Source organism: Strix uralensis, chromosome 6 (assembly GCF_047716275.1).
Source record: "Strix uralensis isolate ZFMK-TIS-50842 chromosome 6, bStrUra1, whole genome shotgun sequence".
NCBI classification, from domain to species: domain Eukaryota; kingdom Metazoa; phylum Chordata; class Aves; order Strigiformes; family Strigidae; genus Strix; species Strix uralensis.
In genome coordinates, this window is record NC_133977.1 from 2,954,743 (window position 1) to 2,975,830 (window position 21,088).

At 41.6% G+C, this 21,088-nt stretch overlaps 1 protein-coding gene across 9 annotated transcripts in view; it reads left to right on the forward strand.

Annotated features, from left to right (window-relative positions):
• The window catches only part of AGAP1 (ArfGAP with GTPase domain, ankyrin repeat and PH domain 1), a 398,735-nt gene that overhangs the window by 284,468 nt on the left and 93,179 nt on the right, over window positions 1–21,088 (forward strand). For all 9 annotated transcript variants that reach the window (XM_074872505.1, XM_074872508.1, XM_074872512.1 and 6 more), the window contains one exon: window positions 16,057–16,218. In XM_074872505.1, the coding sequence (XP_074728606.1) occupies window positions 16,057–16,218 (162 nt within the window). The remainder of the gene's footprint in view (window positions 1–16,056; window positions 16,219–21,088) is intronic.

A 21,088-nucleotide genomic window follows, 5' to 3' on the forward strand; every position in this document is an offset into this window, starting at 1 on the left:
CCCTTGATAAATCTTTTCCTTGATGGATCATTTTTTTTTCACTCGGAATTATCTATAGTTGCTCGCTGCTGGGGAATGAGAGGGTTGTCTGGTCTCAGGGGAGCCATTCGTAACCTGTTCGGGTGTTGAAGTTTGGTTCAGGAATGTGCATCTGCACGATTCCTCCTCTACAAATTCGGCTCTTATTTTATTTCATACATTCTTTTTCTTCTGCAAATTTTCGTAGCTAGGAAAAGCAGGACTGCTTTGAGGAATCGAGGAAAAACTGGCCGGGAGTACTGTTGTGAAAGGCACCTCAAATGCAATTTTTTTCCAATGGAGAACAGATTAATATTAACTAGTGGTGTTGCTGCCACTAAGAGATGGTGCTGTCTGTTCCACAGTCTTCACGATTTGTGCATCTCCAAAGAACTTGAGAGACAGATCCTCAAACTTAGCATCAGAGCTTTTTTTTTGATGGAAGGAACCACAGCCAGCTGTATTGCAAAAATTAGGTTCATGAGACTTAACTCCGAGAAGACTGAGGATGTTATTTCCTACCTGGGGATAAAGAAGTAGCTTATTCATTCTCTTTTTAAATGTCAGCTTTTATAGTTTGGCTTCTAAGACTGTGTCCTGAGACTATCGAAGGGAAGAATTTCTTCCTTAAAGTTACATTAAGCTGTTCTGACACAGCGCTGCAAACAGTAGTTTGCATGGGACAGGGATTTCTTTCCTCTGAACTTGTAAATTGTCATTTGAATTCTAGCATGATATAAAATTCTGCAGTAAATCAAATATCTGTTTAAATATCATCTACTTAGGCTTTATCACTGTACAATTGCTTGTACGGGCCATTTGATCTCAGCTGTAATTTATGTAAGTTGTAATACCTGGTGTCTTCTGAGTTTCTAACAGTTTGGTGTTAGGCTTTATTAATGTAAAATTGAGTTCTCAGTGTGCCATGGGGTATGAGAGGTCATTGGAGTGTTTATATTAATGCAGACCTTACAACTTGGCTTACTTTTTTGATCGTAAGCACTTGGAATGATTAAATGATGGAGCCTTCTGTTATGTGTTGAAAAAGAAAATGGTTCAACTTGCTTCTGACGATTGTAACACCTGGATTTCAAAAGCGAACCAGAAAACATTATTTAGAGTTGTTGGAATTCAGTAGGCAAATTCTTAACTAGAATAAATTATATCATTTCACATAGATTTATAGAATTTCAGAATTATTTATGTTAAGTGTATATAGATGGTTTAGGTTGGAAGAGTTTTTTCCTCTTTTTTTAAAGGAGGAAATCATTACTGAAAAGCAAATCTAAAGTAATTTTGTCCTGCTTTCTAGCTGCTCCAGAGCTACGCTGGGGTTTCCTGCAGTTCCCAATATTTAATATTGTAAAATTCACCATGTATAAGACAGTATATGTGCAAGTAGTTTACACTGTCTTTAAGAATAGGGAGTGTAGGAGTCTGGGCCGCGCTGGGAGAAAGTTAGTGCAGACAGAAGAATGCAAGGACGAAGACAAGGCCAGCAAAATAAGGCTGGCAAAAACACACAAGATAGCAGATAAGTGAGAAACACCTGTGGTCAGCAAGAGCACACAAGTCTGAGCAAAACAGGGTGTGAGATAAGGGAGTTTTGGCAAGTTTTGGGCTTTACGTGCTAATTGCAATTAACCAATGCAAATGCTTGTAGAGGCGCGTGAACAGCGCGTGTAGATGACCCGTAGCCTATTAGAAGATAGATGAGTGCGTGTACGGAACTTAGCAGAGTATAAATGTAACCAGAAAAGGAATAGAAGAGAACAACAATAATATATAATAAAAAAGATGGACGACCTGATCATCACATTGGTGTTGCGTCGTTTCTGTTCCCGCACGGAGAAATAAGGACCCCGGCTAATGGTGACCCTGACAAGGGAGGAAAAGGGAACATTCGTGTACTTTTCACACCCTTTTATGATCAACAGACAAATTACTTCTGGCAAATACTTCCAGAGGGAAACTGTCAGTTCAGCAGGCTAAGCTCTGCTAAACTTGGGTTATAAAGTACTACTTTTTTAGAAATTTCTGGAAAATGATCCCCTTTTGGCATGAGGTTGCATACTTTAAAACTTCAGTCTTAAAATTTAGTTGACATCCTCGAGAAGCTTTTACCTGAAGTAGCCCAGTCAACCAGAAATACTAAAAAATTCTATGCATCAGTGTCCTGTGCAGCTGGACTCCCACCAGGGTAGTGTCTGTGCCTTTACTCAGTCACGAAAGGGAATAGCAAACTCCTGTTTTCTCAGTATTGCTGTAGCACCCTCCTTGTGGCTATTAAAGCATCGCAAGAACTATTCTGCTGGACTTCAAATTTCAGATTGATTTTAGTTCATACATGGACAGATGCAGTTTTGAAACCTGTGGTTCCTAAAAATAACGTAAGGCATGCAGGGCAGAGCGATTGCTGTGTTTGGGCTGACAAATAAGGTCCTTATAACAATAGATTGGTCTCGAACTTCATCCTTGGTTTCAAAGCAAATTACGAGTTGTTGCTCCTCTTTCTTGAGAAAGAGGACAAGTATATCCTTATCAGATTTTCACAGTTGATGAAATCAAAGAAATTGCCCAAGCAATCTGCCAGCACCACCTCATTTAGACTATAATTTCAGCAGTTTTCACTTGTGCAAATGTCATTGACTGTGAGCATTCTGTATCTCCTGGAAGCCTCACCATGAAGTATGTGAGGTAGAGATCTTGACACTCTAGTGGAAACAAAACATTTGCAGCTGTTCTTCTCAGAGTTGTGTCATTCCTCTGGTTTTCCATTGCAGCCTCCATGGTGAAGAGGAGGATACCAAAGGCTGTCTGGTATTTAAATAAGACCCTAGAAGTGGTGGTATTTCATACTGGTTTCTAGAACTTTTTAAAGCAGGAGGAAGCCATATCATTTCAGGGCTCAGAGAGAAAGAGCAGGTCAGCAAGGCAGTCTGGTCACTGACAGCTTGAGCATTAGTCAGGAAGGCACCACGTTGCCTGCGCCCTGCCTGAGCTTGAAGGCAGATGGAGAGAGGAAACGTGATGTTTCTGAGATGTGGACAGATGTCCCATTTGTCTTTTCACTGAACTTCCTTCTCCAAAAGGGTGTCAGCGTAAGGATAAGGTCTCTGAAAAGCATTTCAGAGCACTAAACTAAGTGATGCTTTCTGCCTGTGATTTTTTAGGAATGTGTTAGCATCCAGAAGCAGTAGGACCCAATGCTTACCCATGCTGTTTTGTAGACCATAAGAATCTCAATTGAATGGGAAACTTTGATTGCCTTTCTTGGGGAGGTTCCTACCAGGTTCACCTTGTCTTCTCTGGGTATCTGTTTCTTGCCAAAATGATGGGAAAAACCTGTCCTGTCATACAAATGAAGGGCACTGTGAGGTGTTCCTGAAATTCTGCCCAACATGCCACGCCAAAAAAAAATAATTACGGGGCAAAACCTGTGCAGTCTGCTGTCTCTGTGCAGTATGGGTTCAAACACTGCTGGCTTGCTTACCACTCTCAGTATGCCTTTCACCACCAGGTCATCCAGGCTGTGGGTCACAGCTCAGTGAACACCAAACTGTAGGTGAGCCATTGGCGTTTGGTCCCACTGGGCTTCGCGTCCCGCAGAGAACTCATTGCTTCATCATGAGTTAAAAGAGTGAAAGATATAAAAGCAGTACTTCAGTGTCTGTGTCTATGGTGGAGGAGAAAGATGGCACCGATAAACTGGGCTGTGTTGTGACGTTGGTTTAAGGAGGACTTTGGGTACGTGGGCATTTCTGCACAACTTTACTGAGTTTCAGCTAAGTTCTTCTGTATTTACCCAGTGCTGCTGTTCAAATCCTGAGCTATATTATGTGAATTTTTACAATTCTGCAGTTCTCCAGAAACCCATCTGCTTTTCTTGTTTAAGATCCTCTTTTTTTCTGCTCTCCCCCTCCCCCTGATTAAAATATAAAGAATTATTGCATTCAGCAATTAAATCCTGTGCTTGGTTCCAAAATGGCTAGAAATGTGAGTTTTCATCTTCAGATAATTTGACATTGGCAACCTCATGCTCATCTTAATCTTGTTCACAGCCTGAAGTGCCAAATGTCTGTCAGTAAATTGTTTATGTGACTAAATTAACTTTTTGAGTGGAACTATAAAGCTTTGGTTTTTCCCGACATTTACTCATGGATGCTTAAATGCATATTTTGCATTTAGTTTTGCTTAGAATTTAAACTGAAATAGGAATGCGTATGGAATGTTCCTTGTAATAGGGGAAAAAAAAGCTTTTTTTTTTTTCTTCTGGTTACTGATGTTGATTAATCTGACTTGATTGTCTAGCACTGTTTAATAAATCAGTTCTTTTTCTGCCTGTAGCTGGGTTTGGTTGTCACACCTTCTCCGTTTGTCCCAACTCACAAGAAAAGAAAAGAAAAAAAAAAAAAAAAAAGCACTTTATTTTTATTATGGAGCATAAACTTCAGCCTGACAGGATAGTGAGAACAGTGAATGTTCTCTTATCAGGTCTTCAAGCTCGTGCCTGGGAGACGCTCCCCACTGCTGACCTTTCAGGCACAGGGTTAGTGTGTTGCAGTACACTGCTCGTGGTATTTAACCACCGCTGGAAGTCAGTACTTCTTGAGTAAGGAAAGTGGATACCCAGCACTGATATCACTAGAAACGGGGCACTTTTAACTTCAGGTTGTTTTAAAATATAGATAGAGATATATATATATATCTCCACAGCTGTCTCCTTATCTGACTTCAGCTGCAAACTGGTTCTCTGTAGCTCAGATGCTTGACATTTGACAGATACAGCGCTTAGAAGTCTGTAAAATATATTCTGTTCTCTGTTTCTATATTAGTATCTGTCAAAATGGGAGGGTTAATATTGAAGATGATTGCACCCCTGTAGAAAGTGAATTCTTCATCAGAGAGGCCATCCTATAGTCTCATTTGTATAAAAAGATCATTTAATCTTTAAAAGATTTTTTTTTTTGTATGTTTGTAGTTTAAGTTTGCTTTAATCTTAAATGTTTGCGGTTTGGACCGAGTTTTACTGTGATGTTTCTTGGCAGGTCAGTCATCAAATAGTTTGAGATAGAGGATCGGCTGTGATTGTTTTTTCCTGGTATCTCAGAAATAAATGTGACCTGTGATCTTAAACTGCTTAAATAGTGGCCGAGACATCAACACATCGGCTGTGTTCAGCAGCAGCAGAAGGACGGATCTTCTGACACTAGCTATTAGAAGCTGAAGAGCTGCATTTGATGTGAGGATGCCTGTATGCATTCAGGAGTGATGTATCTTGATAAATTATAATTGCAAGGAAATAGGTACACGAGCCAGATTCACACCATATCCTACAGGAGTTTATGAACTTTGAAAAATCATTTTACAGAGAATAGTCTCAATTGAGAGACACATTCTCAAGCAAACGTACAGGGAAGACATAATACTGCAAGAGCAAAATGTGACACTTTGTAAACTCTTCTGATTCAAGTAGTGTGGCTTAAAAATTTCATAAGCCCAATGCATTCCATACTTAAGGACCTTATAAGTAAGGCTTAAGGAGGGAAATGAGTAAACTTCCCAGATCAGTACACTTTTATTTCTCTTAATCTTTTTATCTAAAATCTAATAATCTAAATTTATATAATAATAATAAATTCTAAATTTAGATAAAGCTTAGTAATGTTTTAAACACAAAGTTGAGAAAGTACAAAGTTAATGTATAACTACCATTGGAGTAATTCCCAGTTTCAGAATTTCTTCTTTTTATGTCCATACTTTGGAAGTTCAAACAGATGCTTGTAATAATGAGATTTTTTGTTTAATGTATCTCTAGAAGCACACTGCATTGTTTTGCCAGGATCTGGATGAAGTGTGTGCAAGAAACACACACGGTGCTTTTATTTCTTCTCTGGCTTAATGAAGTTTCTGTTCCAATTAACATGAGAGCGGTTGTCTCATCAAGCATGTCTGTTTGCAGGCTCGGTTTCTTTCCAGTCCAGATCACAGAGCCTGGGGTACAGGGATGTTGTGTATACGTTACCTATGGAATCCAACACTTCAAAGCTTCTTCACAGTATATACAGTTCAAGGAGTGAAAGAAGCCTCTGTGTTAAATCCAATACACAACTCCTTCACAACCTGCTGATTGTTGGGGGACAGCTGAAGCGCAGAGACCTGGCCTTCCTGCAGGTGGAAGAGCATCTCCTTTCAAGTCGCTGGGCCCTTCATTTGTTACAGTTGATCTCATCCCTTAATTCAGCAATCGTGCGTGCCACCCACAGTCCAGGTCGATGAGGAGTATCCAGTTTACAAGTCACTCTAGGCGAGTGGCTTTTCTGATGCATGGATTTTGTGAGAGCAAAAGAAGGGTCCTGACTTTGGTTATCTAAACCTTCAGAAGAGCTGGTAAGAGCTAGAAAGAGTGCTTGATTCAATTTAAAAATTAAAGTTTGTCAATGACAATTATGTCATCTGACACATATAAAAGGCAACAAAGTTATAGCTGTATGTTCAGAGCTTTGCTTTTCAGCTGTAGGTTTCTGCAATAGGAAAATGTTTGGTTTTGCCTTTCACTAAGAGTATCTTTGCCGTTGCTTCCACCATTTCTTTTCCTTTCTGACACTGGTGCTCCATGGCATACGTTACCAGGAAAGTCTTAGCTTTTTACTACCTAGCATGACGCAATTAACAGCCTATTTGGTATACAGCAGTTATTCAGCTTTAACTGGAAAATATTAATAGTGAAAGTCTCTTGATTTTTTTCCAAAACACTGATGTTAGGGCTTGTCACTGAAGTGGACTGACAGTGGAGAGTTTCCTAACCTCTTCTCGATTACCAGTGAGTGGGTTTGGTGCTTGAAGTTATCCACAGGTTATACAGACTGAAGGTTAAAGTACACGAGTAGAGACAAGAGACGTGGCTCTCTTTCTGGCTCTGAGCATTTCTTTGAAGAGTCTGTTCTTCTGTCTTATTTTGCCTATCTTGAAATACAAGGTAAATATTTCAGTAGAAAATGATTCAGTAAGGCATACGTTTGTTATTTTCCAAGTGCCTTGAGACCTCAAGGCTCTTATCTCAAAGCAAAATATTGTTAAATGAGGTTTTTTGCAATTAGAAGACCATGCTGATCGTTAGATCAGGGCGGAGCTCTGACCCTCTCCGTGTCAGCACTAGCATGGCCAGCAGGGACACGGAAGGGATCTTAGCCCTGGACTCGGCACTGGTGAGGCCGCCCCTCGATGACTGGGTTCAGCTTTGGGCCCCTCACTCCAAAAAGGCCATTGAATGACTCGAGCGTGTCCAGAGAAGGGCAACGGAGCTGGTGCAGGGTCTGGAGCACAGGTCTGATGGGGAGCGGCTGAGGGAACTGGGGGGGTTTAGTCTGGAGAAGAGGAGGCTGAGGGGAGACCTCATGGCCCTCTACAACTCCCTGAAAGGAGGGTGCAGAGAGAGGGGATGAGTCTCTTGAACCAAGGAACAAGCGCCAGGACAAGAAGGAATGGCCTCAAGCTGCGCCAGGGCAGGGTCAGACTGGCTCTTAGGAAGGATTTCTTTGCAGAAGGGGTTGTTGGGCGTTGGAATGGGCTGCCCAGGGCAGGGGGAGAGTCCCCATCCCTGGAGGGGTTGAAGAGTCGGGTTGACCCAGCGCTGAGGGATCTGGTGGAGTTGGGAACGGTCAGTGTGAGGTTCATGGTTGGACTGGAGGAGCTTCAAGGTCTTTTCCAATCTAGACAATTCTGTGATTCTGTTATTCTGTGTAATTGAGATGAATTTATTATGCACATCATTTTGACCAAGGGTATAAAATAGTATTTGTCACGTAGTCTTGTATGTGCTTGATCGTGATGTAGCTTGCTCATCCAAGATGTATCCTTTTAGTGGTACTCCCAAGTGTTTATTTTTCTGCAAATCACCATTACTTGGGATGGTACTGATGGGTTCGCTAGGTCCAGCATGCCACAGTTGGTAACTCTTCTTGAGGTGTCTGATTATCTGTCTGGCTTCAAAAGTGGCAGACTAACCAACACATGACCTGGAATCAAACCAGGAGATACTGCCCTGAAATCATTCCACAGGCGTACAGTTTGTCTTGAAAAGGGCAATCCATCTTCTTTCTCCCTCATGGGGTGGCTAAGAACTAACTACCTGAAACTAATGCCCATAACTAGCTGCCTTCTGTAATATTCCTCGCCTCTCCATTTTGTATGAAGTGTATGGCCGGGAGAAGCAGTGCCCATAGCATCGTACACCCAGTTTGTAACAGTTCAGGGTGACACCATGTAAGAATCACGTCTTCTCAACAGATCTGGTGCTGCCCAGTGAAAACATTGTGCCAGAAGAATTAGAGACATCCCTTACACACCTAAACTGTAGGCCTATTCAGCAGGAGCCATGAAGTTAGTTTGCCTTGGGACGTGGTGGCATCCTACAACATGTAAGATTTGCATCTCTTTTGGTTTGTTGTCCTTATATATTCAAACAACTTGTCATGCTTGATCTTTCCGCAGGGCATATTCAGCATAACAGTACAGAGGAGACAAATGCAAAGATACATCTGTGTAATGGGGGATAAGATAAATTAGCAAACTGTGTTAACTGAGGGAGTAGTTTATAATATCTCTGACCCCGACCTATACCTGCTTTAAGCAAGATGTATGGAGAAGAGGTTAGCGTCTGGTTCCTGGTTCATGTTCTGAGGCCTGCAGGTCCTCTAAAACACAGTTAGTCTTTACTTTGCTTGTCACCATACTGGCAACACAGGAGGGTCGCTTAGAGTAGATGTTTCCTCTCCTCATGTCAGCTGGTAAATTCCTTCTGTGATACAAGGAACTTACTTCATACGATGGCTTTGAAAGGGAGTTAACAGCATACAGTTGCTTCTTTTCTTGCTAGCAATACTTCAATTTCTAGGGAGCAGGATGGTGTTTTGCTAGCACTGTAATATGTTGCTCCTTAGGAGGGAAAAACGTAGCGAGCAATGTACTTTTGTGGGGTTTTTTTCAACATTATATTATATTTTTGCTTTCATGCTTCCTTTATGGTAGCCAGACACTGCATGTTAGTAGGGAATGAGCTAGAGGTAACTTTGCCTTTCCTTTAGATAAGGGACATTGTAACAAGGGTTTTACTATATCCAAAATTATTGAAGCCAGTCTTTCCGATATCTGTGTCTTACTGTCATGAGATTGACTTTCTTTCAGAAGTTTGTGGATGACGGCCCTTGCTTGTCACAAAGTGGCTTATTAGGCTGCCGAGTGGAAACGATCCTGTCACGCCAGACATGCCTTCAGGTCTGCTTTGCTTGGGGTGTGCTACCACGTATCGAAAGCCAGACCCTCCGAAAGCAGGGAGATCTTTTTTTGTCAAGAAGGAAGCTTTGTTTTTCTTATTTAATTGAAATTTCTATTAGAGGGAAGGAGGCAGTGACTTGGGCATTCAGTGGGGCTTTCTGTACATGACAGGGATAGCTTTGTGATTTACAGGCTCTAGGCACAAGGCTGGAAAAATGGTAGATGCCGTGGAAAGAGAATACTCCTGAGGCTCTTTCATCTCCATCCCCCAGTTCTGCTCAGAGCTTCCTTTTAATTTCGTTCGGTGCAGCAGGTTAATTTAAGCCCTCGATAGCTTGAGTGTCCAAGCTGAATTCAGCTAAACGATGACCGGATGCGCCTAATTCCTACTGAAGGTATGCGCTCTGTGTACTTGAAAAATATTTGCCTTGTTTTTTCTGTAGGCTGTAATCTCGTGCCACCCCTTCTCCCCCACTCACGAGTGTTTATTACCATCCGCAGACTTCTGCCAAGCTGCAGTTTTGACAGGATTTTAATGTCAGTCCTGTACATCCGTGCCTGACTCCAGCCTTCTGCAGTCATTGTGCAATTGCAGCATCCCTTTAACTTTGGTTTGAGGCAGAGGAGGAATATAAAGAACTTGATAGAACATTTATGGTAATAGCTGTAAAGGGAAGCTGTAGAGCATTGGATTTCACAGCCAGAAAAATCTCAGCTCGGGGAAATGGGTCTGAAATACAACTACAGATGGTTTTAGTCTATTGCTTCCCCTGTTTAAATAAAAGGATTGCTTTTTTCGCCTCTATTTAAAACACATGTGTAGAAGATGAAAGTGTCCAGCTATTTTTTTATTATTCAGTCCACCAGCTACCGACATCTTTGCCTTATTTCATTTCAACACTAATGGCATAGTAAAAGTTCTGAAACACCCTCTTTGGATTCAGCCTTCCTTGGGTCGCGGCAAAGATTCCTGCTGCAGTCAGAGCTGTTGCTGTTGTTTTCGTCATCAGCGCTTTCTTTTTCCCCTTGAACCTGGTGCTATTAATTGTGTTGCTGCTTCTGCTCTTTAATTGATCCCATTCACCGGTCCCGCTTTTGTAACGTCTGACTTCTTGTCACTTCAACAAATCAAAAACCCAAATTAATCAAACTCCAGCCACTTGAGAATAAGGCTGCATTGGGGAGCTGGGCTTGACAAAAAAGTCTAATTTCACTTTGAAAGCCTGTTGGAAAATTTTAACAAGAAGATGCAAGAAAAATGTAAACCAGATCAAGCTCGACTTTGGTCTGTGGAGAATAGCGTCACCTGTTGAGTTTGTTTCAAGTTTTTGTAAATAGATGATTTGACAAAAATATGAAATAAATCAAAAGACACGAAGATAGAAGAGGTCAGAATATCCTTGTTTCCGCTGCAAATGGTTACACAGGAGCGAGGGTTATGTGTGTATGAGAGAGAATAGGAGCTGTGGGCCAAAGACGAAGCTCCGCTCTCGGATTTTTGTATCTCAGCCTTTGTGCTGTGCTGTTCCCATACCTTATATCTTGCCTCTCTTCCTCCTGCTTTTTGCACCCTTTTACCCGGGCGTGGGGCACTCATACCTGCTGATTGTCCCTCATTTTCTTCACCTCCTTGATTCCTCTGTTGGGATCTGCTGCAGCTCTGCTGTATGGGCACTGCAAGTGGTGAAGGAAAGTCCGAATCTCAGATGCACTCTGAGCAGGTGCTTGGGAGTTTGGGATGCCAAGTCAGTTGTTGTACTGTGCTAGGGGCACCAAGGAAGCACGGGCTGGGTTTGAACTGAATTTCTGACCCTTTTCAAATCCAGGAGGACTCTTGCGATGTCCTTAGAGGGCACAAATGGAGTTGGCTTTGAGATCTGTTTGTGGAGCACATGTGGCTTCAAAATAATAAAACTATAAAAAGATGAGAAGTGGGACTTGTGTGGAATGTTACCTTTTACAAACGTCGTATAATACTGCAAGAGGTTATCAAACGTGTTTCAAACGGCAAATAAAGTGCAGTACAACAGCACAGCCCTTGAGACTCTTCTGAGAAGGGTTGGTTGGTTTCTTTTTTCATTTAATGTTCCGTCTCATAATTCTGGGTTGTACTTGTAGACAACATACTTCTTCCCTTCCACCTCTTGTTTCTTCTACCAGAATTTGTCATAATGGAAAAGAATTTCTCCTATGGCCGTAATTACAAAATGCATCTAGGGGAGAGGTAGTCATGGGACTTGCTTTGTGGAATAAAAGCTGCATTGGCTTTTTTTTTTTTTTTTTGTTCTGTAATTTCTAGCAAATGAGGTTTGGACTTGAACAAGCAGAATCTTTGTCTTATCCCCTGTGTCATGCACCTATAGAGAAAAATCACCACTCTAACAACAAAGTGATCGTTTATTTGATATCCCACCTCTTGATAACTTCAGGGGTTTGGTTACCAAGTGTCACTTGTTGCTCCTGGGCATGGAGTGAGCTGCATATTTTTAAATGGCCTCAAATAACTTTCATAGATGTAAATGTCCCCTCAATATACTCTGAATTGACAATTTTACTACTTTTTCTGGAATGAACGTCTGTACTTTGTCATACTGGTTCGTGCAGAAGCTCTCCTATCCCTTGGCATTATTTCACAACCCTGCAAAGCCAGAAACCCACCTTTCAATGAGAAACACGTTTTCTCATCGGTACAGAAAGTCGTGGAACACGCCTGTGAAATTCACGGCGTCCTCCTTAGCGCCTCAGGAGCGCGCGGAGGTAAACTGCAAGGACGCAGCTTGTGTCAGCTCTCGCAGCTGAGAGGAGTTAATAATTGCACTGGGGAGAGAGGGCAGGGGGGAAGGCTGGCTGTTTGCTGGGAGAGGCCATGGGCATCTCTAGGTCGCTCCTGTATGTCGCGGTCGCCGGCGGGCGTAGGCTGGAGCACAGCGATGCACCGTTTTGGAGGAGAAGACGTTTTTCAGCAGCGTGTTGCTACACATCACTTAGAAATGTGTCCCAGCAGTTACAGAACAGAGGATGTGCTGGTCAGGACAACCCCAGCTACGTGGCAAGGGGAGAGTTTTGTCCTTAATGTTGTATAATATAGATATACACCCTGCAAATGATGACCATCATCAAGGAAAGCTGCCTGTACAGTCCATCAAAAACTGCAAAGCTAATGATGGGCTGGGCAGATAATCGTGGGAGAGTTAATTGTAAGGTTCGATATGGCATCTTGTCAGCAGAGATAAGTTGTCACGTTTTCCACTTGAGCTGAAACTAAATGATTGTAAAATAAGTTATGAGTGTCCTTGGGCCTGTCTGCCAGAATGATGGCTAAGAATACATTCCTGGCCCATCAGTCTCAAGCAGCCCGCTTGATATTTATGCGAACTGAATGTTATTTTATTCCCCCTCTAGTCATGCTTGTCAGCTTCCTGAGTGAAAAGTGAAACTGCTTCTTTGACTCATACTTCAAGTATTGAAGCTCGGAGAGGCTGCAGATTGTTATTATTATTACTAGTATTATATATTTTTTCGGGTGTGTGTTGAACATTGATGCCCGATTGGGAAGAACTAATGGCTGACATTGAATGTGCGGGATGGCTGCAAAACAGCCCATCCCAACCCAGTGAAACGCGTCTTATGAGTTCGAGTGCCTCTGTCAAAGCTGGTTTAGATGTGGAGTAATGAGGCGCTTGCTTTTTTAATTTGGCGTGCCTTTTTCCTTGCTTTTTTTTTTTTTTTTTTTTTATATTTAATAGTGCCAGCAGTGGTCGTCTGTTCTCAGGCGTGGTAATTGATACAAAATAAAATGCATTATTTGTATTCAGTCAGGAGTATGAAATTGCATTCAGCGGGCTGAAGCCTGAACTCATTTACAGTTTTCCGAAGCCGGGCTTTCAGGAGCCCTCTTTTCAATTTGAAGAATACCTTGTCAGGCAAGAGAAGTAGTGGGAAATGGGAAAGCACAGCGTGTAAGCCTAGCGCCTTTTGATTGCTCATATTTTAAACCGGGAGAATGTTAAATAACTTCCATCTTCAAAGGGTGGTCTCCGAAACCAGGAATACGGGGCATTAATACACCAACAATATCAGCTCGGCACCCGTTTACGAGCGACTCGTGTTTCTTTTCTGGTTGAGGGGGAGGGAAGGCTTCAGGCTCTTCACTTCAGAGCCGTTTGACCCAAGGACAGCAGGTTATTACCTGGAAAGGGCTGTGGATCACGAGGATTTACCATAGGAGGTTAATTCTTCAGCTCTCCGACGCGAGTAGTCGGACTGTACGTGTGTAAGTGTCCTCATTTTTCAGAGCTCACGAGCAGTTTTTGTTGGTGCAATTTATAGCCTAGAAATTAGACTAAGCCGCAGTGAGCGTACAGATCTACCTTAACATTTTTTAACAAGGATCCTGCTGAAAAATATATTCTCTGGTTTTGCATCAGGGTGTGGCTTCTTTGACATTTTCCGGGTCCGGGGCATCGTGGTTGACGCTGCGGTCGCACCTGGCGACGTGTCTCGGAATCGCAGATATTTGGAAACAAGCTTTTTGCGAGGCATGGGAGAGGGTGGTAGAGCTCATTTTTCCTGAATTATTTTTTTTCTCCTCTTCAATAAAATGAGATAGTTCTTTCTAAAGTGAGAGCTGAAAATGAGACCTGTCTGTGTGCCACTTGTCTCACATTTTCTGAGGGGAAAAAGTGAAGCGTTTTAAGAAATTGTGTTGGATGTGAGCAAGCCTTCCTGGCTGGTGTGCTCTCTGGGATTTTTCCATGGTATTTATGAATTTTCTGGATTTTTGCAAGCAAATGAAAATCAATTTTTGGTGCCCAGTGGCAGAACTTGCCACCACAGCCAGGCCCCTTCCTTGCCAGTGCCTGGCTCTGCGGCTGGCCTCTCTCAACACAGCAGTTTTCATGTCATTGCTGCAAAGGAGGGGGTTTTGTGGTTTTTTTTTCCTTCTTCTTTTTAAGTATCCAGTGTAGGAAACAAAGAAGTCTCAAACTGGAGGTCAGTATTTAGAACTACCAGTCACCAGCTTGCATCACTGGCCATGCCTCTGTATTGTTGGCATCTTCTTCTGCATCTTCTCTTCTTCCAGTATCAAGGGAGCCAAAGACGTCTGTGTGTCGCCTTTGCCAAGAGCATGCTGAGCACTGGCATGGAATTCTCATCAGGGTTTGCCTCCTTCTTCACCTGGACAGACAGCAAACCCTTGCAGAATAGCCACTTTGAGCATTTCTGAGTCAAATATTTAAAATCTCCAATACAGATATACAGTAAATACATTCCCATGATTCCCTTTTGTGGCTAAATGCCTGATGATCGGTTTCAAATAGGAGACGTAGGGAAAAGAACAAAAATCCTTAATATAAAACTTATATTTGATTTGGTCTCTATTGCCAGGCAATTAGCTACATAATTTATCCCCCCCTAATAACTTACAGCACAACTGTGCTTTGTGGGTAATTAGTAAGTAAACTTTATTAGAAACAAAAAAACACAGAATAAGTGTTTCTTTGTCAAACAGGCATTTAACAAACAGGTCAAACAGGTGATTTAACTACCAAAAAAAATCAAAAGTTGTTTTTTAAAGTCTCTGACTTGATATTTTTCTGACATACTACTTCATCTTAAGTGCAACCCTGGTATTGCACTTAAGTACAACGTGGTATCTAACCAAGGTTCTGGGAACAGCTTCACTTTAAATGATATAAGGACTTTAAGTGAAGTGTAGGGTGTTATGTTAAATTTTGTAATTAAAAAATACCAAAACCTAGAACTGCATTTAGCACTAATCCTAACTGAAAGATTAGTTGCAATTAAACTAAAACCATATTACCAACCTTGGGGAAAAATACTGGGTTAAGGTTACTTGAATATTTGCAGTGTGAAAGGACCCAGATGGAGAGTGAAATTTCAAGTATGGCTTAATTTACTAAACTTGTGTTAAATAATGCTGTTACATGTTTCTTGACTGAAAAAGAGAAGCACTACTCGAAGAGAAGGCATTTATTATTACCAGCCGTTACATGAACCAGGGAGGAGACTTACGGGAGGGGGTGTCATCAACCTTTAATTTTGATCTGGTTGAGCGAGCTAATTGGTGGGGGAAGGGAGAAAATTACTTTGTCATTAGTTCTTAAAATTATTATATGTTGTGCTACCATAGCTAATACATTGGGAAACCAAACACACTGAACATGGGATTATTTTTTGTCATTGGGAGCAGGTAGTAAGTGACCCTTTATCACACAGTATTAATTGTACCAGGCATACATGAGTTACACACCTTGTTTTCCCACGTTTATTGCCATTACCGCCTCTTCTACGTGTGTTGTCTTTATTATTAATGAAAGCAGGTAGCATTCAGAGGATGTTGAGATATCTCTGTGCCATTATGTATTAAAATATCCTAGTGGGATACAAGTTAATTTGAGTATCAGTAAGATCTTTGCAAGAAGGAGCAATTGGAAATAATAAAGTGATTTCCCATTGTTTTTTGTCAGTTCCAGCTGGTCTGCTTCTAAAATTGATGCAGAGTCCTGTTGATTTAATAAGACTTGAATCGGAACTTCAGCCAAGTTCCTTTTTTGTATCTTTTTGAAAAAGTAATGGATATTGTTAGGAGACTCTCCTGTAGCCTTTGGAAGTCAATGAGCTCAAGAAGTTAGCTGTAACAGACAGCAAGGGATTATATCTTGGATTCTAGCAATCATTAATTTAAATTATGCAGTATTTTAAATTTTCTTCCTTTTTATTCTTCTCCCCAAACTGCAGATACCGGGTTAGGAGATTCTGTGTGTTCAAGCCCCAGTATATCCAGTACGACGAGCCCCAAACTTGATCCACCTCCTTCACCTCACGCCAACAGAAAGAAACACCGCAGGAAGAAAAGCACCAGCAATTTCAAAGCTGATGGTATCTCGGGCACAGCTGAAGGTAAGCTGGTGGAAGTCTGAATTTTGAAAATACCGTTCCAAAGACCGTTGTTAAGTACAACTCAACTACACCATTGGCTTTGCATACAGCAGGTGAAGAGAATTGGTCTGAAGTAGAGAAATTAAAGACTGGTCTGAATAATCTGAGGCATCATGATGGTGAATTAGACTGTCTGAAATATGTTTGGAACCAATTTTTTTAATAAACAAAACAGTGTCCCCAAGTTAATATGGAGTATCATTAGCCATAAAGGTAAGGCACAGGCATACTTGTGAAGTAAAAAAGAAGGAAAAAGTCAGGTTGACTCAGTAGCCCATACATCACATTAGAACTTGTGTATTTTTTCAGTATTATTAAATCTCATGTTATGTCTTCTGCTTAGACACATCCTGAGCTCTAGAATCACAAACACTTCTGATGCCTGTTATTGTTTGAATATTCAGTTGCTCGTGGAAAGATTGTGTTATTTGAGGATAAAAAGGAAAAGGGGAGAGTTTAAATGTTTGGGTTCTTTTTTAAGAACCAGAAAGGAAAAGCCAAAAAGAACTTCTTTTTTCCCTTAGTTTAGCTTACTATTTCCAACGTGAACACTGCTATAGCTGTTCAATGCCCTTCTGAAGGGGTAACAATGTGTACAGTAGCCAGATATGATATAAAACATGCTTGTATCTTTAGAAAAGAAGAAAAGAAACATGCTAGGATTCAACCAAAAGAGCTCCAGAAAAAAAGATGAACAAGGGTAGTTGGAAAGCTCAGAAACTGGGAAGTCAACATATAAGAAGAGATGAAAAACGGAGACAATGGAATAACATTGTCGGAAAAGGGGAGTGTTGAGTAAGAAAAAGATGCAGTTGTAAGCATTGGAGAGTAAAAAACAGCTAATTCAGTATCAAAGAGCATTGGAACAAGTTCTGAAAAAAGGATGACAATTGCGGACAGCTGAGGAGACATTAAAAATAGATGTGATAATAGTATACAACTGAGAAGGGGCATGTTAACTACTACTTAGTCATCCTTATTTTCCATTTATTTAATTTCTCAATTGCACTTCTTTCACATACGGAATTTATTTCCCCAGCTATCTATACAAATCCTTTTTTAAAAGCCATCAGCTTTTTTTCATAATAGCTCCTGTTGCGTTCTCTTTCCAGTCATTTAACTATCTTTACTGTTAGTTTCCCCCTAGTTTATGGCCTGAAGCCAAATTTTATTTTAACCTTTCATTTTTAATTTGTCGTCTTTTTCTAACAATCCCTTTTGCACCACTTATTTTCATACCTCAATGGCAAGTTATAGAGGGGATTTTTCAGAGTGCTCAACATTGGTCCAAGACTATTTTGTTGAAGTCAATATGAATCAAGACCAGCTGGATATCAAGAGCCTTTGAAAATTTCTTTCTAAGTAGTTAATACGTGTATGTTTTCTTTCTCCTGGGGAGATTATTTTCACAAGTCACCGGAGCTGGAGCCTGTGTGGTCCTGGTCTGCAGGCACAGACTTCTGACCTGCAGCGAGCAATGGGGGATCTGCAGTTGTTGTGCATCTTGCCCCTGAAATCCCTGTTCTGCTTGGAGTGGGGCATACGTGCTACTTCATCCTTCTGTTTTCTCTTGCTCTTCTCCTTGTCTTCCAGCATCATAACATGCTAGTCTGAAATCCTTTTGTCGTAACTCAACAGAATTGTCAGCTCTCATATAAATGGGATAAATACGCTTCCAGAAGGGCAAGAACTGGCTGGCAAGCAGCAACTAAGTAATACACAGGGAGCCTTAAAAGCAGGAGTGAGTGCCAACACTTCCTTTACGGTCTTGATATCTCTACATTAGCCCATCAGTTTTCTTTGATCTGCCTCTTCTTACATGTCTTCTGAGATGGGCACTCTTTTCTGGTTTGGGGCTTACAGTTGTGTCTTGGGTGGGCCACAGTGGTTGTTATATATATATATGTCTTTATAACATCTCTCCTAAAGCACAACCCAGTGAAAAACACTTGTGGCGCTTGGCCACAAGAATGGAATCGCAACGTTCTACACAGCATCCTTGCCATGTGTGAGAGGAACTCTGGGCATCGTTCAGCAGATGACTAATCTCCCTGGCCCTTGAATCCTTAGCAAGGTTGGGAGGAGATGCCTGACAGGACAGTCAACCTCGTCTGTCAGCGGTAGCTGAAGGAGAAAGCAGTGAAGCGTGCTTGAGTTCCCTCAAGAAGAAGGGCATCTCAGAAAAAGTAATAGTGATTGTAGATTCCCACGTAGTACTTTCTAGCAAGACTAACAAAGGCTGGGGGTTGCTTTTTCCCAATCCTGGCATGTGGGCACTTGCAACCTTTGTCTGTATTTCCTGGTACTGGTGTTGGTGCAAGCTAGAAGGTACATTTAGTATGCTTTATGGTTGACCAAACAGGTGGTGTCGATCTCTCCGAGCTTGCTGTGATGCTGAATGACGGGAATAACTCCAGTCCTGGAAGTGTCACAAGCCAGTCTGCTGCTAGTGGGCTGTGTGTCTGAGATGCTTCAGGCTGTCAGGGGGTTTTCTCCAAGTAGTTGAATGTAGCATTTTCACATCTGTCTTGCAATTCAAAGCAGCTTTCAGTTCAGTAATTCAGCCTTTCCCCAGGAATAGGCTCATTTCCTTGTTCTCCAGTGCTTGGCTACAAATCTGTCCAATGACCTCAAAGATTTCCTTTTTGATTTTTCTTCCTCCACACTTGCCGTAAGCATAGATTTAAACCCTCAGAGAATTACTGCAGTTTTGAAGACCTCAAATTCAAATTAAACAGTAAAAGGAAGATGTTCTGAGAGATGCATGCTTTGCCTTGGCAACTTTGATCAAGTGTTTGAGATACGGCAGGTGACTTACTAAAAACGGGGTACAGAAGACTGTGCTGATAATCATGGGAGAACCTTATCTTCCTTCCTTCTGGAAATCCTGAGCTCGCTGTGAAAAGGAGGAGGAGGATCCTCCAGCAGTAACTATTCTCAGACAGTTACAATGGATCAGAGTTAAATAATCTGGGTAATTCTGGATTTTATGTTGCCTCCCTTTGGGTCCAGGCATGTTTCAAGTGTCAGCTTTCAAACAGAAATTCCGGGTTCCTTCATTTTTGTCTGTAGCAAAGTTTAGGTGTTCAGTGAGGTTTAAATTTGGTCTTCAGCAAACTCTAGCATTTTTAGTGCACTTTGCGGTCTTTTTTTCTCCTTGAACATGCCTGCTTTGATCATTGACCTCTGCCCAAGTATTCAGATATCACGATGATGGACACTAGTGAGCCCAGGGTGATTCACTAATTCCAAGGACTGATGCTCATCTCTTTTATGCCTTTCCATAAAGGTCATGCTGATTCTTCTTTCTCCACACTATCTGCACATGCACAGCCCTCTCTTTCTGGGATTGATTCTTTCATCTTACTTGGTTTATCTTTCTACGGGTTTTCCGAGACAACGGTGGCAGCAACAAAAATACTAAAGCAACTGTGCTGCAGTTGGGTGAAAATTAAAATTCAATTCCTATTTTGGAGAACCAGATTCTTGTGAAACTTTTCCAGTGCAATGAAACCCGGAGAGAAATTTTTTTTAGTTCTCTGTACAGAACTTGTCACTGAAAAAATTTCTCAGTGTTTTTGAGGGTAACAGCAGGAATGCTTACATTAGGCAAGGTGCCAGCAACCAGCAGTGTTTTTCCCACCATGCTGTCTAAACTTGCTCAGAGCAGGATTATACAGTGCTGTGTTTCAAAGAGGGATAGCTGCTCAGAGCCCAGTCTGTTTTGGTATCCTTGTGCTGCTGCAGTTAGTGGAACAGCTAGTGATAACAGGAAGGTTTTTCAGCTTGAAAACAAGTAAAAAAAATTAAAAAGCTTTCTTGGACATACTCTTCGCAGAAAGACCTTTCCTGGCGTTTGTTTTTCTCACTAGTTTTAAAACTTCATGGCTATGCCAGCTTGAACCTACCTGCCCTCGATCCATCTCTGAGGCTTCAGGAGCTATAGAAAGCCCAAGGTATGGCCGTCTTCAGCATCAAATCTGGATCATCCGTGCTCTGCAAGTATTTCATTAACTAGAAGCTCTGGCCAACAGGGCCAGCGTTGCTGTCTGCTGTAGGGCTGGTCCAGCTGCCTCCAGGTAGATGGGTGAATCGGCTCCTTCGTCCAGGGAGATGCAAGGCAGCTTTTCTCTGAACAGCGCAGGAAAAACAAGCGTAGCTCTGTGTTCCCATTCACAGATGGAGCTGAGAAACAGGAATTGATGAGTAGTAGTATAAGATAATAGAGTAGTAGTATAAAATAATAGAGTAGTAGTTAGCAACTCGGTAGACTTTGCAAACTCTTGTGTTTTCTCCGTCAGTCTGTGTTCCACGTTCTTCATCGCTGGTTTCTAAAGAACTTTTGAAGGACAAGGAAGGACCTTTGATGTTTCTTTTTAGAACTGTTTTCTTAACCCAAAGATATTTGTTCTCTGCCTCTTATAAAGTAGTTGCTTTTCCCTGTGCTTTTCTGATCTGTGCAGTCTAGCCCCCAACTGTAGGTGTACACTGTCTGACTTGAGGCTAAGGATGAACCCCAGTTTACTGAGAAATTGTTGACAGTTTATTTTTTCCTGGAGTGAACTGGTAAAGGTATTTCAAAAGCTTGTGTTCTTCACATGCAGGTTTTGTAACACTGAAGTCATTCTTCTGTTCTGAATCTCAGGGAGTGTTGCAGATGAGCTACAGTTTAGTTGGAAACGAAAATACGTTCATTTGTTTTTTGTGAATGGAAAACAGGGTTTACTCAGACTTCTCATTTGTTTTAGCAATAAGCAAAAATCTCCCTGCTTTCATCTGGTTTCTCAGCTGCATGGGAACTTGAGTCCAGGAGGGTGGGACAAGGTACAAA